This window comes from Parasteatoda tepidariorum, chromosome 3, assembly GCF_043381705.1.
Source record: "Parasteatoda tepidariorum isolate YZ-2023 chromosome 3, CAS_Ptep_4.0, whole genome shotgun sequence".
NCBI lineage: Eukaryota > Metazoa > Arthropoda > Arachnida > Araneae > Theridiidae > Parasteatoda > Parasteatoda tepidariorum.
This window is the reverse complement of record NC_092206.1, coordinates 55,471,578-55,491,905: the sequence shown is the minus strand read 5'-3', so window position 1 is coordinate 55,491,905 and position 20,328 is coordinate 55,471,578. Positions and strand designations below refer to the sequence as shown.

Below are 20,328 nucleotides of genomic sequence, written 5' to 3'. Positions count from 1 at the left end.
GGAAGAGTAAATAATGTTCTTATTTAAAGCATAAAACAGTGGAAGTTAACCTACATTTTAGTGTTAAATATAGTAAATAAATATTTTTGCAAGTTTATTAGGTAGAAGTAAAACAAATATAATTTTTTTTTTCTTTTCCAGTTTATAAAACTTTTTCTATTTTTCTAAAATGAAATAGTAACCATAGAAATCTGATTGTCTAACATGAAAAATATAAGCAGTTCAGTAAAACTAAGTTTATAACAAATAACAGATATGAATATTCTTTTTTCAGTTTCGAATTCAAGATAAAAATAAAATAATTGGCAGGTGCAATAGAAAAATAGAATATAAGAATCAACAGAAATAAAATGTTTTAAAAATATAACAGCATATATTTTATAATCTCAAAATGATGATTAACATATAATGTACATATAGATATTTGTATACACATTTACTGGACAGATATACAATAAAACATTTTTTTGAGATTGTAAACATCAAGATCAATACATGATTATTCTTTTTACCTTAATCTATTCAATAAAACATGTCAGATTAACAAATTACTTTATAATCTATCTACAATATATATTCTTCAATGCTAATAAACTCTTAATCATTACCATATGTATTCCAACAGTTTGCAAATATGTTTTAATTTTTCATTCAGGATAAATATCCATATAAAATCATTGGCAAAAANCGTTTTCTAAGTATAAAAATGTAGTAAGTGATGAAAGACGAAGGATAAATGAGAATAATCTGGCATTGTACAATACTTTGTACCAAAATTCTGTTCATTTAAATAAAAATATTAATATTGCTTGAAGTTCAAAGAAATACTTTTGTTGTGTATTTTTAAGCTTATTTTATTATTTGCGCAATTTCTGTCTTTTGCATCATTTATATAATAAATTTCTTTATGTTTAAAATTTGTGAAATTTAAAAAATTTCCCGCGATTTTTCCGCGAATTCGGGGTCTAAAGATTTCAGGGTCTTATAAATGGGATATAGGCTACATAGAAAAGAAATTATATTTAAATAAATTGATTCTGTTGCAACAAACTTTAAATTGTTGCAATAACATAACCAATTAGGTGCATGAAATTGGTTGCAATTACTTATAATTTTATATGAATTTTTTTTCCTAAGCAAAAGTTTTGCATGAACTATAATAGCATTACATTTAACAGTCAAAATTATGTTTCAAGCTAATAAAAGCATCTCCAATGATGTTAAAATATCACTTATATTTTTATTTACAATGATCCTATTGTAATTATATTTTTTAAATGAATAAAGATTTTAAGATTTCTTACATTTAAATATTTTTGCAAATACTATTCTTAATTATTTTTAAAAAGTGTACATAGTTTTGTATCTAAAATTCCCCAAGACTCCTATACAAAAAAAAAAAAAAAAAAAGCCTNAAAAAAAAAAATGCTGTTCTACAGGGATGAGTAAATAATGTTCTTATTTAAATCGTAAAACAGTGAAAGTTAACTTACATTTTAGTGTTAAATATAGTAAATAAATATTTTTGCAAGTTTATTAGGTAGAACTAAAACAAATATAATTTTTCTTTCTTTTCCAGTTTATAAAACTTTTTCTAGTTTTCTAAAATGAAATAGTAACCACAGAAATCTGATTGTCTAACATGAAAAATATAAACAGTTTAGTAAAACTAAGTTTATAACAAATAACAGATATGAATATTCTTTTTTCAGTTTCGAATTCAAGATAAAAATAAAATAATTGGCAGGTGCAATAGAAAAATAGAATATAAGAATTAACAGAAATAAAATGTTTTAAAAATATAACAGCATATATTTTATAATCTCAAAATGATGATTAACATATAATGTACATATAGATATTTGTATACACATTTACTGGACAGATATACAATAAAACATTTTTTTGAGATTGTAAACATCAAGATCAATACATGATTATTCTTTTTACCTTAATCTATTCAATAAAACATGTCAGATTAACAAATTACCTTATATTCTATCTACAATATATATTCTTCAATGCTAATAAACTCTTAATCATTACCATATGTATTCCAACAGTTTGCAAATATGTTTTAATTTTTCATTCAGGATAAATATCCATATAAAATCATAGGCAAAAAAAAATATTTTTCAACTGATTAAATTAAGTAAATGTTTAAAAAATATGTTTCAAAAATATATATTTTACACTTAACATAAATAAAAAACCTTCTTTAATTTATATTAACATCATAATTGTGAAAATTTGAAATGGTAAAACTTCAACACTGTATTTCTGTCTTTCATTTCTAGAATTTATCAAAATAAACAAAATAGAGCTTACTCAAAGAAATTAACTGTGTATTTTTAAGAAATTAACTGTATTTAAAGATATGTACAGTATTTTATCAGATATATCTTTAAACTATAACAAATAGTTTGATAGTGATAATGCTTCGGTAAACAATCTATAGCAGACAATTTCCACACTTCATGAGTTTAAAAACTGTAAAAATATTATTAAAATTTTTATTCAATTAATATTTTCTTTAATAAAAAAAATTTAACAATAAGCATGGCATAAGTCAAAAACTCAATACAATTCATCCGGATAAGGACATCACTTTTCACACAAATTGGTTTATATTTACTATATGGAAGAATTAAGATTAATTAATTGGGTAATAATTATTTTTTTAATTTCAAGTAATTCAGAATTGTTTAAACTAAATATATAAAGTTTTGGATCACGCTAAATCTCTCATGTAGATATACAAAGTCATTACTAGGTACAGGAGAAGCTAAAAAGTCACTAAAAGTTAAAGCATTGATTTCTATGATGCTTTTAAATAAAACCCACCTAAATTTGAGAAGAATAAAGAAAAAATTAGGTAAAATGAAAAATTTTGATGTTTATAATATAAATACCATCAAGCCAAAACAAGTTAAGGACAAAAATGTAAAAAAGTAGATTCAGTAAGACTACTACCCATAAAATGGCAAGATCAAATTTCCAATTCAAAAACAGGGAAGAGAGAAAATGTAAAAATTATTAAAGAAGAAGCAATTATTTTATTTTACATCCATCAAAAGATTCTTTGAATGATGCTTAAAAAATTTCACTTATTTTAAGTTTCTCATATTTGAATGTAGTCACAAAATTTCACACTGTTGCTTTAAATATAACATTAATATTTCTAAGCTTAAGAATTGAAAACCTGTTAAAATGCAGAAAAATATAAATACAGATTTTTTAAAGTAATAATATTCATTATAGAAATGCTATTGTAATCACTGCTTTATAGTTCACGTTAAAATTTCTTTTCTTTTTTTACATCATTAAATATTATTCTTAAAAATTTTTATAGTAATTTTAAAATAACACCAATAAAATGTATAACATTCTAAAAATCAGTAAAAAATCTTTATAATTACAGAAACAAAATTAAAGTTATATTTACACTAAATGTAACTTAAAGAGTTTTTAACTTAACTATACTAAGTCAATGAATAAGTTTAACTTTGAAGTATTTAAAAAATACTTTTTATATCATTAAATTACTCACTTGAAGATAATAATAACTATAAAAAAACAGCTGTTTAACTCATGTGTGAATTAAGTCTAAAAATTAGTAAAAAGCAAACTAAATATATCCAATTAAAGAAAAAAAGTTTTTAAAAAAAATTACACTAATATCCACACGGCATTATTTCAGCTTATATATTTTATGCTATGAAGTAAAACAGAAAATAAAAGACGCTTTATTGAAGTCAGTATATTTATAAAAGGTCTTGAAACTTACATAATTTGCAATGGCAATGAAAAATAATATGTGAAAAGTAACTTTAGGAAAATTACAACATTTACCAAATTGCATCATAAACTGAATTGTACTAAATGTTTATCTCAAACAGAAGAAAAAAAGAGGGAGAGAAACTTTAAGGAACAAACAATTGTTTTTCAAGCAAAGTAGTTTAGTAATTTGGTTAAAGAAAATAATAGACATGAAATATCAAAAATCAAAACTGCTTAATGTCACATAGTAACCAGAAAAAATACAAAAATCCTCCACATTTCTCTTTAATGCAGAGCAATTAAATAAATTTTTCAAATTTTGATGGCAAATGGCTTAAGTAAAATGTATTTTATGAACAGCAACAGCAGGAAACAAAAGAATTTTCAAAAATTATTTTTATAATAAAACTGAAGCAAAACAATGGTAGATCTAGTAATCCTAGTTAAAAATCTTAGTGATAACTAAGAATATAATTTGTACATACATACATTAAACGAGGAGAATTTCCTTTTTAATCATAAATTTTCAAAAAATAAATACCCCAAAACAAGTTACCTATTTAAAGCAGAAAAATGTATTTAAACCAAAAAAAATAATGCATTTTTCTAAAGAAAATGAAAGATACAAATACAAACCTGCATACTCTCAGTTTTATAGTAGAGTAATCATGTTTGTTACACATTATTTTAAAGAAAATAATGTAAAAACAGAAAATATTCCTTGAAATTGAGCTAGAGAACTAAAAGATATATTAGAATAAAAGACACACAAAAGCATAGTACAAGCTAATGTTCAGTAACAGTTAGCAATTCATTAGCCAATATAGGGTCTAAGAAAAACTATCCATATTTTATAATGTGAAAAAGATGATATGCAATAAATGAAGATAAAATAACTTAAACATTGAGCTTTCAAAGTATAATGATAAACTATAAATTTTGTTTCTAAATAAATATTGGTAATTTAAATGGATTATAATAACCTTGGATTATAAATATGAACAAAAAGACAATTAAAACAAATTTGTGAACTGTTAAAAGTTAGAATTTAACTCTGGTAAACAGGTAATAGAACATGATTAAATTCCGAAATACCAACAGAATTTTCTTTCAGAGAAGAATAAACCCTGGATTTGTGAAAAAAAAAGGAAAAAAAAGAGAATTTGATATTTCTCTAATATTCCATAGACCTACAAAGTTTCAAACCTTAATTTAATTAGAAATGTGTCATTAGTTATGGATATTTATTTTAAAACAGAAGGAGGATAGAATTAGAGGTCGGGCAGCTCCAAAAAGCAAGATACATCGATCAGAGGTTTATTGTACCCAAACCCTAGATCATGACTAGCAAAAAAGCTTTGTAGTTGAAACTAAGTTCAGCAAACACCTGACAGGAAAGACTTGTAGTTCCCAGGTCTTAAAGCAATGTTGCCCCAGATGCTCAAGTCTTTGAGCAGAAAAGACTTCACATTCACAAAGAATATGTCTCTTCCTCAAGATGATAAAGAGGATCAGATACAATACCCATAATGTAGAGGTGTCTCCTGAGGGTACAGGGAACAGTGAGAAGACTAATGATCTTCCTCAAACCATTCCAGTTAAGCTTGAAAAACTCTTTCTGGCGGCCCTTTAGCATCTTAGCTTATCTCTGACCGTCCGAGTTGCATCACTGCTCATAGGCAATCTTGCCTTAGAGATTGAAAATAGAGGCCCTGAAGGATGTGGGAGAGATTCCCAAAGTTGGTTTGAGGACACAGAAAAATTGCAGCCTAGCTCCCTTGCTAAATCATCAGTCAGCTCACTTTCAGGAATACCCATATGCCCAAGCACCTAGTGTAGGTATACCTCGGATAAATATATATAATCGGATAATAAATTTATCCATAATATAATGCAAGAGGATAAATATGTAGTTACAAGTTCCAATTTAATAACTTTAAACTGAAAAATAAATGCCTATCGTCCTATGAAAGAAGTGCTTACATAAAAAACTTTTTCAAATTTAATATTCATAAGGTAAAAAAGTTTTATGGAATAATTGATAGTTACACTCTCATTACTCTGAAAGGGAACATTGTGTGAAAGGAAAGGACTTTTTAAAAAAGATCTAGTATAATTTATTGGTATGTAATTTTCCTGATGAAATACAGGTTGGAAGGCATTTGTCCATTTGATATGCCAGTTGTCTAAAGCACCACTAACCAAGTACATGAATAATTTTTCTCTATTCTTACATTGTACAATCAAAACCTGTACAATCTTACATTGGCTCTTTTTCTGTGATATTAGATAATTATATTAAATATTAATATTATGTGAAAAAGCATAGCATATAATGCTATGCATTTATGGAAAAAGCTGTATTTTAGATTTTCTTTTTTATCTGTATTTCAAAGTTTCAACAGTACTGTTTTAAACAATTGAACAGAGTCAGAAAGAAAGCTTGAACATAAAATGCTAAGGAATTGATAAAATTTTTATTTTTATGATTTGCTTCCTGCTGTAACTAGTAAAATACAAAATTTCTGAAATGCGATCAACTATAGCTTTCTGCAAACAAAAAATGAAAGTATTCTCAATTATTCAATAATTTTTTGAATATTCAAAAAAAAAAAATTTTTTTTTAAAAAAATAAGTAGCTCAATGATGTATTATTTTTTTAATAATTTTCTTCATTATACTTTCATTAAATTCATATCCCTATGTTAAAATCAAGTATATTTACGAAAATATAACAATCTAAAACCTCGTTATTCCTGTAAAATAGGTATCTCATAAAATCTTTAAACATATATATATATATAGTTTTACGTACATGTATATAGATACATAATACAGTCAACAAGATGAAGTGTTTAGCTCTTGAGAGATTAGAACTGTGGTATTATCTTCAATAAATGTGCGCATAAACATGAACAACAATTTGTATTTACAACATACAATAATAAATTCTCTTTTTACCACTATAATATAAGTTGATCTATTTTCATCACATTTAAATAAAAATAACAATTTAAGTATATTTTGGACTTATAACTTTTATGTTGTTATATCAATATACACAGTTGTAAAAAAATTTAAACTATAAACTAAGGTTCAAAAAATGTCTACGCTATTATAAAGATTTTAAATGGTATTTCATATCTAGTTAAAAGATGCATTTTAAAATTGTAAATGAAACTTTTTGATTAAAAAAATTAATGCCCTGTTAACAAAAAGAGCATTTTTAAAATTACATTTGAAGCATTTCATTCAATTTTAAGATTAAAATAACTAATGATTATAAATGATGAAAACTCTTTAGGAAGCCTTTGAGATTGAAAATAACTGACTGACTAGAGAATGGTAAATATGTTTATGAAAAATTGGAGAAAATTATAAAAATTAAAATTTAATGTACACAATATGATTGAAAAATTTGCATAGAAATGATGAATAATAACATACCAATAAAATATATTTAAATTTATAACTATTTATTTATTTATTATGGTCATAATAAAATTATCAAAATCTAGTAGTGATTAAAATATTTCATAAACTAAAGATTGTACTGCTAAAAGTTACCATAGTAACTCTTTATCAACAACAACAAACAAACAGAGGTAGAATTTAAAAAAATGAAAAGTCATCATTAACTTTTGTAATAATTTAAAAAAAGAAAACATTAAAATGCTTTGTACATTTCTTTTGGAAAAACTCTTTAAAAATTCTATGATAGCCGTTTCTTCAAACGACTCAGCAAGTATACAAAAACTAATATATCAATAATAACTGTTGCATCACAATAAGAAGGGAGCACCAGCACAACATTTATCCACTCACAATACACAAGCTAGATATTTGGTTACATCCAAGAGTGGGAATTGCAATAATGTAAAATATCACTCCCTCGCAAGTCATAAAGCCTTTTTTTTTCTAGTATTCACATTTGTTAACAAATAAATGTCTACCAAAACAAAAACAAAACTCAGTTTGTACACTATAACATCATAAACAAAAGATTTCAACAATAAGCAATTCATATCACATAAAACTCAAGAATAAAATCAAAATCACTAAAAAACAGAAATCATGGTTAATCTTGCACAATCTAAAAGGTCAACAAAACTTTAAAATAACACATCTTTCACATGTGACTTCATCCAACAATAAAAAAGCAGCGATAATATAATAAGATAACGATACAACTTCCCCTGCATCAAATATATGCATTAAGCATTTTATTATGCAGCATAATGGCTTATTTCCACTCACCCACATTAAGAAAGGACGCTGCCCAAGAATGCAGCTATCCAGACATAACTATAGCAGATTCTTCCATTTTAATTTGGGCTCTCATTTTTAAGCCTTTGATTCGCATTCACGAGCTATGTGACCCATTTCTCCACAGGAGTAACACTTGTTTCCTCTGTTGGAGTTGCAATTCCGAGCAATATGACCTTTCTCACTGCATCTAAAAAATAAAATAAAAATTTTTTTCTTTGATCTTTACATTTAGTATTAACAATTGGAGAGTATATCAGAAGATACAATACATTTTTCCGTATTGATAAACATAATAAATCAGAAAAAGACATTTTTGTTACCGGCCAAAAGTAATATTTTTAATAAAGGTTACTTTTAAAAATATAGTCACTTTCTTAAAAATAGAAAATTCTAAACTATTGAATAAACTACTGATACAGTTAAAATAAAGAATTTCTCAATATGGTAAACATCACAGGACTCATTTTTAAATTGAAAAAAGAAATGTTCATGACCTCTCTAACTAGATTTATTTAAAATTTAAGTAAAATTAAAATTTAAGTAAAATTAAAATTTAAGTAAAATTAAAAAATTTAAGTAAAATTAAAATTTAAGTAAAATTAAAATCTAAGAAAATTAAAATTTAAGTGAAATTAAAATTTAAGTAAAATTAAAATTTAAGTAAAATTAAAATTTAAGTAATGTTTTTAACTATCAAAACTTAATGTTTGAATTTTTGGAACAATAATGCAACATGAAATTTGTGGTTACTAACAAACACAAAAATTTGTTTATTAAAAAATAAATCTAAAACGATTGCAATTATAAAATGAGTAGTTGAAAGTACCTGTTTCAGAGCACACGGGGAGCATTTTCAAAAAAAAATAAGCAGGTCCACTTTTTGTATTTAATTGCCCTGTGGCATTTGGGCAACCTAAAGTTTGTTCTATAATGAACATGCTATGCAGTGTCTTGAATTGCAGTGCTCATCCAAGATGCTAGATCTCAGAATGCTACAACTTGAAGACGTAAATGTGATTGCAAATGAGTTTACATATGGTACTTGCCTGAGGTTGCCAGGACAATTCTTCTTGGATAGCATTACAATTGTACCTTTGCCTGACTGTTTGTCTCACTTGCAAGAGCTTATGTGTGGACATTAAGAACTTCATACAAGATAATGCAAAATATTCAACCAAACAATTACTAATTTAGATTTTCAAAAACAGAGTGCTTACTTATAGCAAACTGTCTCATCCACTTCAGTATAACTTCCAGATTCAGGACATTCTTTGCTAATATGACCACCAGCACCGCAATTGTAACATTTTCTTTCATCTTTATCAGCCTCAGGACAATCCCGTGAGATGTGGCCAATCTTACCACACCCGTAGCACTAATAACATGACAAAAATACAGAAATATTTTAAATTTTCGTGAAAAGTAACAAAACTATACAAATTTACTTGATACAACATTGAACCCTGCATTTTTATATAACCCAGTCAAAAAAAAAAAAAAAGACAGAGATTATTCCGCAAGCTAAAACATATGTTAGCTATGCCCATTAGAATATTATAATATGAACTGCATTATTTATAAACCTAAATAATGCATAATTCACTTTTATGCTATATGCATAATTCACTTTTCTTTTAAGTGAAACTTTTTAGCTTCTCCTATACTTATTAATGACTTTGTATGTCTATTAATATAAATGATACAATTAGTGTGATCCAAAACTTTATATATTTAATTTAAACAATTCTGAGTTACTTAAAATTTTAAAAAATAATTATTACCTAATTAATAATCTTAATTCTTCTATATAGTAAATATTAACCAATCTGTGGGAAGAGTAATGTGTTTATCCGATTGAATTATATTGAGTTTTTGACTTATGCAATGCTTATTGTTCAGTATTTTTCGTCCACCCAACACAAAATTGCTGAAAAGAAATAACAAATGAAAATAGTGCACAAAATCTCAATTCAGCGAGATAATTTATAGCAATGCTAAAATAAGGAATTTGTATTACTATGACAATAGCTGGCCAGAAATTATTATAAAAATATAAGTGTCATTCACAATTATTTTTAAGAAAAAAACAAAACAAAAAAATTAAAGATAAGAATACCGATTCAGTGAGAAAATTTATTGTAAGGTTAAAAGGAGGCATCTGTAGTCAGAAAACCCACTTCAAATTTTTAATTAAATTGAAGAAAATGTTGATAATTGTAGGAAAATTTCTGATCTTCTCATAATTGTAAAGGAAATCTACTCAAAATAGCTGCACTAAAATAATCTTCTAATTGATAGCTTTGTTCAAATTATGCAAATTGAATTTCTAGTTAGAGAAAAGGAGTTTCAAACAAGCTTCAATTTGACTTTACTTTTATAAAGAATATGTTAAATATTCAGCATAACAATAAAAATACATACTTTGCGGTCATCTTGTTCACAGTCTCGAGAAATATGCCCTCGTTTTCCACAAATATAACAAGTTTTCTCATGTTCTTTACACTCACGTGCTATGTGCCCTGTTCTACCACAATTATAGCAAGACACTAATATTGAGAAAGAAAAAATATATAATATTTTACATAAATAGCATGTAAAGTTTTTTAACAAGATTTTTATTTCGGGAAAAAAAAGAAGAAAAAAAAACCTCATAAACTAAATTTTCATAATAAACTTTCATAAACTTTTAAGGTTATAGAATAATAAAAAAAATTTCAGGCATAAATTTAAACATCTATTTCATTTCAAACATAAAAAAATGCTATTTTAAAATAGCATTTATAAAATAAATTTAAATATCATAAATTTAATCTTATCTCAAACTTAAATTATATTAACATATACAAAGCATCTCATTAGTTGAAATAACTTTTAAAATATACAAATACAAATCTGCATGAATAACATATTATGAAGTCAGATAGAATACACAATAGCCAGTTTGTTAAAAAAAAAAAGGGGGGGGGAGTAATGAAATTTAAAACTGCAATTTTGGGACAAATGGCATAAATGAGTTTTGCATTGCACACAAGCCACCTTTAGCATTGCACAGAGGCCACCCAGCTTTATCTAGACATAGGACTGGCCATTTTAAAAGTTTAACCTTTCACGAATTGATAAGACATATGCCAATTATTAGTGCTCAATCATAATCTCTCCCTCTCATATCATTTATTGTATCAGTGCCTCTACGAGGCAACTGGTGAATGAGGGAGAGACTTTTTGTGACTTGTTGATGCAACAGGATCTTTTGGACTTGTTTTAGTTGTATAAGCCATGGGGATAAGCAACAACAACATATACTGATTTATAATGGACATAAATTTACTATCTCTGAATTTCACAACAATCCAAAAACATAATTAAAACAATTGTGGTTCACTAGTACACTCGTTAATTACAAAAACAGATTTATAGAGAAGGCGGATACAGGGATTTTTCACATAAGAAACACCCAGTTCAATTCAATTAGGAACACTTTAAAGTTAACAATGTTTTTCATGTTCATTTCAGAATGTAAAATATTTATTATTTCCGGATTATTTTTAAAAAAATTAGGAAATCAAAATTTAGATCTCATAAAACATGAAAAATCCATTTCCATACTTTCATCTGGTGCATTATCACAATCTTTAGCAATATGTCCAGCTCCATTGCATCTGTAACAACGATCCTCAGTTTCTTTACAATCTCTCGCAAAATGACCAATTCTATTGCATTTGAAACATTTTTCTAAACACCAAAAAATAAGGATATCAAACAAAAGCATTGATCATTTTCTTTACTGATTATCAATTCAAAACAAGGCACATTTAAACTTAAAAAATAAATATAGATTTTATACCTCTGGGCATTGAACGCATATCAACCCTTCCACCACGGCCGCCACCTCTATTCCTTGATCCAATATACCGTATTCCACCATTTTGAGTGCATTCACGTGCAAAATGTCCAACTTTGTGACATTTGTAGCATTCATTGGAACTCATAGTGAAGCTAAAAGTAACAAGTGCATACATTAAGTTTACATATAAAAAAAATTTCTTAATACAAAATCTAAATATACTTAAAGAAAAAGCAACTGCAAAAAAAAAAGGGTTAAAAAAAATTTCTTTTCAGTACAGTACCTAGTAAGATTAATAACATTCATTAAGCATCATATGAAAAAAATATTAATATCATTCATATTTAATAAAAACAAAAGTTAAATTGAAAAAATAACCTATTTAAATCTAGCAAAATTTAAAAATATTTCAGTAATACATGCCGAACAAAAAATGATTCTTTAATAAAAATTCTATGATATCATTGCATATTAATTAAAAATTCTATCATATCATTGCTGCATTGCTTTTTGGAATCAAATGTTTCCAATATCAGATAAAAAAGAAAAATAAATAATTGTAAAGCAACATCCTATAATATCTGTTACTGCTTTCGCTGAAGACAATAAGTGTATAAGTTCTTCAAGATATCAAACATAAAAATAAGTAGTATTACATTTCATAAACTTACATTCCAATTCTTGTTATATATTATATTATTATATAATCCTATTACATATCAATATTATTATATAATCTTACTATATATGCTAATTTTAAATTTATACAGTGAAAATGATATAAAATAATTACTCTTGTGATTGATTGTTCATAAAAAAATTATACGAAAGCTTTAAGACCAATATTTCCTAACACTTCGTCACTTATCTTAAAATCATAAGAGTTCTACATAAGAATAACTGATTTAACTAACTATACTCCGTTGCAAGTTAAGAAAAGATCATTGCGGTTACAGGATTTAAGTAATCATCCGCGACTGCTTATAGTTCCATTTTATTTTGTAATCAAATTATACAAATAGACTCTCAAAGCACAATAGAAGCTTTAACAGAGTTCCCACTCAATTTTCCAAAAAAAAAAATTATAATTACAGGACTTTTTAATGACCTACTCAGTAATAGTTAATATGCTAAAAAACATGTCAAACAGATTTTATTACATTGAAGTATATATTAAATTTATCAATTTTTCATTGCTTAATGGTTGTGACAATTTTTTAATATGTGTATCCCACAGCTACTAAAGGAAATGTTTTGATAGTTACTTTGTGTTTTAAATAAGTTTGAAGATCAACAAAAGATTTCCGATTGACATTAGCATACTTGCCAACTTTTAAAGAATGGCACCAGTAAAACTTTACATAAAATTTTAAAGAAGCACATTAGAATTAATTGAAAAATTAATATTTAGCATAGCTGTTTCAATTTTAAAAACACAATGCCTTTTTATTACTTAAGAATATCAGGAAATGTATTTTGAACATAATAAAATCTTTTGTCAGGGTTCCCACTCTATGATGAGATTGAAATTCATGGACTTTCCAGGACTTTTCAAGGACCTCAACAAAATTTTCAAGGACCTTAATCTAAGACCAATTTTAAAAATTATTCTCTTCTATTTTACTAGAAGCAACAATGCTTGTTGTGGCAATAATTAATTTCAAATATAATACCTAAATGCTTTGCCTATATAGAGAGAAGAGAGTATATGTATTATGGACTAANCTAAGACGTTTTTCAAGCACTTTCAAGGACCTAAATTTAGCAAAAAAAATTCAAGGACTCTCAAGGACCGTGGGAACCCTGTTTGTAGTACGACATTTTCATGGAAAACAAACTGAGATTTAAAAGACATTATTCCGTTTAAAATAGATCATAAATCACAAAATCTGATTTTTTCAATTTTATGAATGTAATTCTCCATGTCTAATTTTTCAATTGTGTGTATACAAATCGCTATATGTTACATGTAAATCAAATTGCATGAAACATGAAGCAAGTCTTGAAGATCGTGTAAATTATGTACCACAATGACTTGCAATTTGAAATGCAATGCATGTTTTGTAAATTAAAACAATATGAATAGTAAATCGTACAGTTTTAAAAATGCACAAAATAACAAGTCGTAAATTGGGATGAGTTATACATAAACCACTTTAATGTGCTACATAAACATGCTGCATGATTCTTTGATTACTTTAATACAAAACACAATGTTTGATTTACTAATCATTTATATGTAAAAATCTATGCATTATCTGGTAATCATTGCAATGCAAATGTGATTCAATAAGTAACTTAAATTAGAATAGCTAAGTGTGATTCAAAGAACATTTTGATGAGTATCGCAAACAGTAATTCTTAAATCCCTCTTATGCTAGTTGTGATGTGTAATTCTTAAAGTCTTTCCCTGATTTGTAAATCACCTGACTGAAAATTGTGATACATGATTTAGAAAATATTTTCTGCAAACCCTGATGAATGATTTACGAATCACTTTAATGAGATCTGCGACATGTGATTCCTAAATCACTTTCCTGCGAATCACGATGTTTGATTCATAGTTCACAGAATCTAAAGAACTAAATTTTACTTATTAGTGGTAAAAATGAAATGTAAAAATCTCAAAATAACAAAAAATTAAAAGTAGTTAATACAACGATTATATTTAAAATGCAAAGAAATACTGCACATAGACTGGTAACTAAAAGTTCCTGCAAACATGCAAATTATTAATTGCTAGAGATTCCAACTTTCTACCATGTCAAGGCGAACGATAATCTAGGGAGAAAAATATAGGAAGGAAAAATTATATATTCTCATTTCACTTTCAAAAATTTACTCATCGGAGCTTATTGAAAATAGCATTAGTGAAAATTTCCTTACCATTTCATATTTGATAGCATTATAAATTGCATATAATCGGAAATTAGTAGAATTTCAGTATTGTAAAAGAAAAAATATCGGAATTTCAGCAAGCTCCTTCCATTCTCTACGAATTGAAATAAAACTTTTATTTTTGCACATTAGCAAATAAAATGAAAAGTTACAAAAATTGCATGTTTTTAAATTAGTGCATGTTGAAAACAAGGCTTCACTCAATAGTTTCTTTTCACTTTTGGTTTTCCCCCACCCCACTTGTATTTTGTAATAGTACAATCACAAGAGATGGGCAATTAAGGATAAGAGTTTTTGTCTGAATTTAGATCTAACTCCCACCTAGGTGACCTTAAACTATTCTTCAATAAAGAAAACAGCAAATTGAAGGGGAATGATCATAATTTCCATTATTTTGCTTGTGGTTTTTTTTTGTGTGTGTGTGTGCTTTTTTGTAGGAAAGGTTCTTATTTTGAAAACACTTTGAGAAAATCAAAAACTTTCCATGTACCCTATCACAGAATTCATTCTCTTTTCGGGGCCCTGATTTTTCCCAACAAAATTCAAGGACTTTCAAGGTTTCTCAAGTACCGTGGAACACTGTTTTAAAAGTTATACAGGTCAGATAGAAATTTAATTTGTGCTATCTTTTACGATATATATCATAGAATTATTAAAAAAAAGTTATAGTTCTGTAGTTTTACTGAAATCCTAGAGCTTGTCACACATTTTGATAAATAAGGAGACATTCAATCTTGAAAACGAAACAAATATATGATGTTGCAAAAGAATTGGACTTGATAAGACCATAAAAAATGGCACATAAACAGGCTCTCACCGTAAGGATGGTGATTTTTCCTTAATTTGCAACAGAGTATATAGAAAAAACATTTTTTTAGGATTTTTTTAATGCTGCTGTTTTACAATACAAAATCACATGGCCAACTAAATTATTGTGTTATAAAAAGATATATATATAAATCTGAATAATAACTTGTCTTAATTTATCTATGCATAAATTCACAACAAATTTTTATAAAACAGCTTTCAATTAAAAAATAATACTTAATACTATTTATTAAATAGAAATGATATTTTTTTTCTGTGTGAGTGATGTGTACTCTCTCTGAATAAAGATTTAACTAAGCATAAGTTAAACTTCAAAATGTGCAATATTTCAAACTTTATGGCCAATTTAATTATCACAATTTCTTTTCACTATTACATTATACTATGCATGTGTATCACATAATATACATTATATTATTGATATAGGAAACTAAAAATATCTCAACTAGAATGATGCTAAGTATTGTTGAAATAAAGTTCTACTGTGCAACAAAATTTTGGTTTTGACACATTATTCCCTTTTGCAATCACCAGAACCTGTATTATATATTACTAACTTATTTTACAAATAAATATAATAGAAATAATTGTTCAATTGGTGATCTATGGATAGCAAACAATAGCCCAATCTCATCATCATTACTGAGAATGAGTCACAAGAGCCAGGAATGCAGCACTAAAAAAATAAAAATACCAGACATTAAATTAATTATTCTTGCAAGTTCAATCCAACAAAATTTGAAATGTTGAAGTACCATTCATTCTAATAGCCAGGAACACAAAACTTGAGATTTTAATTTTTATCAAACAAAATAATCATTCACAATCCTATTTCATTTTCAAAATGTAATTAGATTAACCTTCTTACAATTATTTATTTCTATATAATTAATTAATGTATATGAATTTTAGAAGCATAATCAGGGATCATTTTATGAGAAATTTGGATCCATTAACAGACCTTTCACAAATTTTTCATTGCTAAAATAGTCCCTAAGCAAAATAGTTCATTATAAAAACGAACATTTCGCAAAATATCATTTTATCTTAAGAACGGCCTGAACCCAAAGCTTTTCTTTTTATACAGGAAGTTAGTGACATTTGTAATTCAAAATTTTAGAAGTAAAATTTCTTGAGCTTTAAAATTAAATCTTCTTTTAGTTCTCTTTCATAAAAATAGGATTTTAAATTCGTAAAATTAGAAGTAGATGTTCAATATCTACCTTGTTTAAATTGTAAAACAGTCTTATAAATTAATTTTTTTAAATAAATTTTATTTCAATGCTCTTTCGTCACTCTGACACCGAAATTTTCATTTTTTTTAATAGATGCAGTTAGCCATATGTTAAAATTTTCACTAGAAATAAATAAACGGAAACAGAATAAAATATACCAAAAAATATATGTAGTGACGGCCACTTATAAAATCACTCAATTATAAAATTAGCCGATCTTTAAAATCAAATCCGCTAGAACGAAAGTCATTATATATGCTACAATTATCATTTAATGAAATCATTATAGTCATTTCATAAAATCAAATTTTTGTGAGCTATATGTTTTAAAATTAGAAAACCCTCTTTTTTGAAACATTATAAACATCTATTATCTCAAATTTTGTAAGGCATATAAATAATAAAATTTATCTAGCCTCTAACCAACAAAAAGTACAAATTTACAAATGTGAATAACACTTCTTAAGGAAATTGAATGTTGAGAGTAAAAGAAATTATCAAGAGGTATAAAAAAATCCAGAAAATAACTGCTGATGAATTGAGAATATTTATGGAATGTCTCCCATCAGATAATGTCAACCATCATCACCCACTCAATCATTTAATAAGGCAAATCTAGATGCTAAAAAACATCCAATATTTCAAAATAAACTTTACAAAAATGAAAAAACACTAAAAGTTAATAGCTTTTATAAACTTTTAAACCATGTTTAAGTTTTTGACTTCAAATTTTGCTAGTCAAACAAATATGCTAATATTTTAAAACCCTTCTGTATATTAAAAATTACAGTTTATATTTAATTAAAATGCTGAATATAAATTACATAAATAATCAATTCAACTTTTTTAATGTACTTGTTATGTTAAACTTTGAAACATTTTTTCCCTAAGTGTAAAATTATATGTTCTCAAAATAACCATGTTCTTATTCTGCGGCAGGCACTTTATTCAACATCTTGCTGTTTAAATAAGAAAAAATTTTGCATATATTCAAATACATTTATAATAATTACAATTTATATAATTTAAATAAAAAAAATACTAAAGTAAATTTTATAAATTTAAATGCGTAATATCAGCATATTATAACACATAAAAAGAAGTCAACATTTTAATATAGCATATTACAAAACAATTATGATTAAATTGAAACAAGCATAAAATTGTTGAAAACTAAATTACCAATATTTAAAATAGTTTTTCATAAAACGTTAATCAATCCAAATCTTAAAACTAAAACCATATATTTAAAAAAAAAATTTCGACAAAAATATTTCGTTCACAGGTGTTTAATTTATTTCGATATAAAACTGTTGTTTTGTTTTTAAAAATCATTAACAAATAAATAAAAATTCAACTTTTACAATTATTAATAAGGATTTAATTTTAAAAGCAGTTATTCAGATTAATTAAATAAAGCAATTACTTTTTTTCTCGTTAAATATTTCACCAATGAAGTAATAGAAGGTATTGAAAAAATAAATATGCAATAAGGCAGTTGTTGAAACTGCTTCCTCATCTTCTAATAACTCAATCAATAAATCATAAACAAAATACTCAACTGTTTAAAATTGCAGTAGCCTAATATAGTAGCTTAAAATTTATAGCTGATTTAATCATATAAGCAACCGATATATTAACTTAATTCAACAGTAAAAAATGAAGCAATGCAAGACATTCCGACAAGGAAAATTTAATAAAAAATTATCAACCAAAATCAGAAGCGAAAAAAATGACCAGACAGATTTGCAAACTATTATAATAATAAATAATTCGAAAATTATTTTTCGTAAAAACTTTAAAACTTAAGTGACTTAAAAAATAAGGAATTAATAGGACTAATCAAAGACAATTTACCGTAAATAACGTTTGTAAACAGCAATATGGATTTTTTGATGATAAACAAATACAAGATGGTCGCACACCTTGTTGCCATATCCTAAAATTTAATTAACAAACAATTCAACCGCAATGTAAGCTACAAACACCTGTATCTAGTATGTCATGTCTAAACAGTGCCAGTAACTTTCTACATAGCGCTTTTAACAAAAATTACAGTAATGAAGGACAAAACAGAAAAGAAAGAAAGAAGGAAAGAAAGAAAAGAGCACGTTCGAATTTTATTGAAATACTTAAAAACCGTTTTTGCTAGAGGCAATTTTCTCTCATGTGACTGAGAATCTGATTGGTGAAATATTTTTACCCGCGAAAAACTATAGCCATCTTCGGAAGTGTTAGCTTACCATAAGATATAAAATCATGCGGTATTTAGATTTGTATTAAGAGAAAACTGTAACAAAAAGTTCAAACTTTTGAGCAACATGAAATACTTTTGCTTTAGCTAATTTAATAACACTTAAATATTTTTAAGTGGTGAATTTTTAATTTTTTATCAGAATAAATCAATGTTACTTATCATGATATAACTGAATAAAATGAACGTGTTTGATGCTTTTCTTGAAGCAGTATTATGTGTATTTCATAATAGGAAATGATTTTACACGAATATTTTTTCTTTTAATTTTAAATCTTGGTTCATAAACTATTTTTAATATCAGAAGATTAAACCTTATCTAAGGAGTATAATTTGTTGTTTTCAAATATGTAATCAATCATTAGATTTAATCATATATTTGAAAATAAGAAATGATACATTTTAATAAGGAAATGAATACGAGAGAAATAAAAATATGTTATATCAGGGAAGAAAAAAAGACAAATAAAGAAATTATAATTTTATTGGTACATTTTCATACAATTTATATTTCAAAATAGGTTCTGAAGAATTCTTTCAGAATCATATGATATACATTTAAATTCCAATGGAAATAATCTAAACATAAACACTGCAATTATTTACAAATAAACGACGCTTATGATATTTAAATAGGATAAAATAATTTAGCTAAGTATAGTAATTATAAAGTAATAATAATAAATAAATTATAAGCAATTTATAAAAGTATTTCGTACCTCAAGATTGCAAAACTTTAAAATAGTGTTTATTATATTCTGAAATAAATATAAATTTTTTTATTTCGTGTTGATTATTATTAAAAAGTAAAGTATTTTCAAATCTTAAGTTTTTCTAACATATAAATTTATTGATGACAATCTTTCTCATAAGATTTGTTAAAAAAAATATCACAAAATAGAGATTACTCTAGAAAATTATTAGTAGAAAATTATTGCACACAGTTAAAATGTTTATGATAATCTTCATAACTCCTTTCGATTACTACGATTAAGAATTTATTTGCAAAGTAAAAGTCTTTACCCCCTGAGTTCTGTCTAAAATAAACCTCTTTACAAAAACAAATATGAAACGTTTTTTTAACAAATATTAGCTTTATTTAGATGTCGTAATGAAAAAAGTAACTGTTCCTAATTTGTAACTAAGAAGATGAGTAATTTTTTTATTATTAACAAAATAAAAAAAAATTAATTAAAATGAACAAAACAATTTACTTTCTC

The 20,328-nt window shown here is 25.7% G+C and overlaps 1 protein-coding gene across 2 annotated transcripts; it reads right to left on the bottom strand.

The window, feature by feature from the left end:
- Positions 1-7,689: 7,689 nt before the first annotated feature.
- Positions 7,690-18,780, bottom strand: LOC107452734 (CCHC-type zinc finger nucleic acid binding protein). 2 transcript variants are annotated; one of them, XM_016069342.3, is made up of 6 exons: positions 18,712-18,780; positions 11,894-12,045; positions 11,656-11,781; positions 10,471-10,595; positions 9,267-9,424; positions 7,690-8,236 (listed from the first exon to the last, which is right to left on the bottom strand). In XM_016069342.3, the coding sequence occupies exons 2-6, from the start codon at positions 12,036-12,038 to the stop codon at positions 8,125-8,127; spliced, it is 666 nt and encodes a 221-aa protein (XP_015924828.1). In that variant the 5' UTR covers positions 12,039-12,045; positions 18,712-18,780; the 3' UTR covers positions 7,690-8,124. The 2 variants fall into 2 exon arrangements, with proteins under 2 accessions (XP_015924828.1, XP_042896445.1); XM_043040511.2 differs by lacking the exon at positions 18,712-18,780 and adding an exon at positions 18,417-18,476.
- Between the last annotated feature and the right edge of the window lie 1,548 nt (positions 18,781-20,328).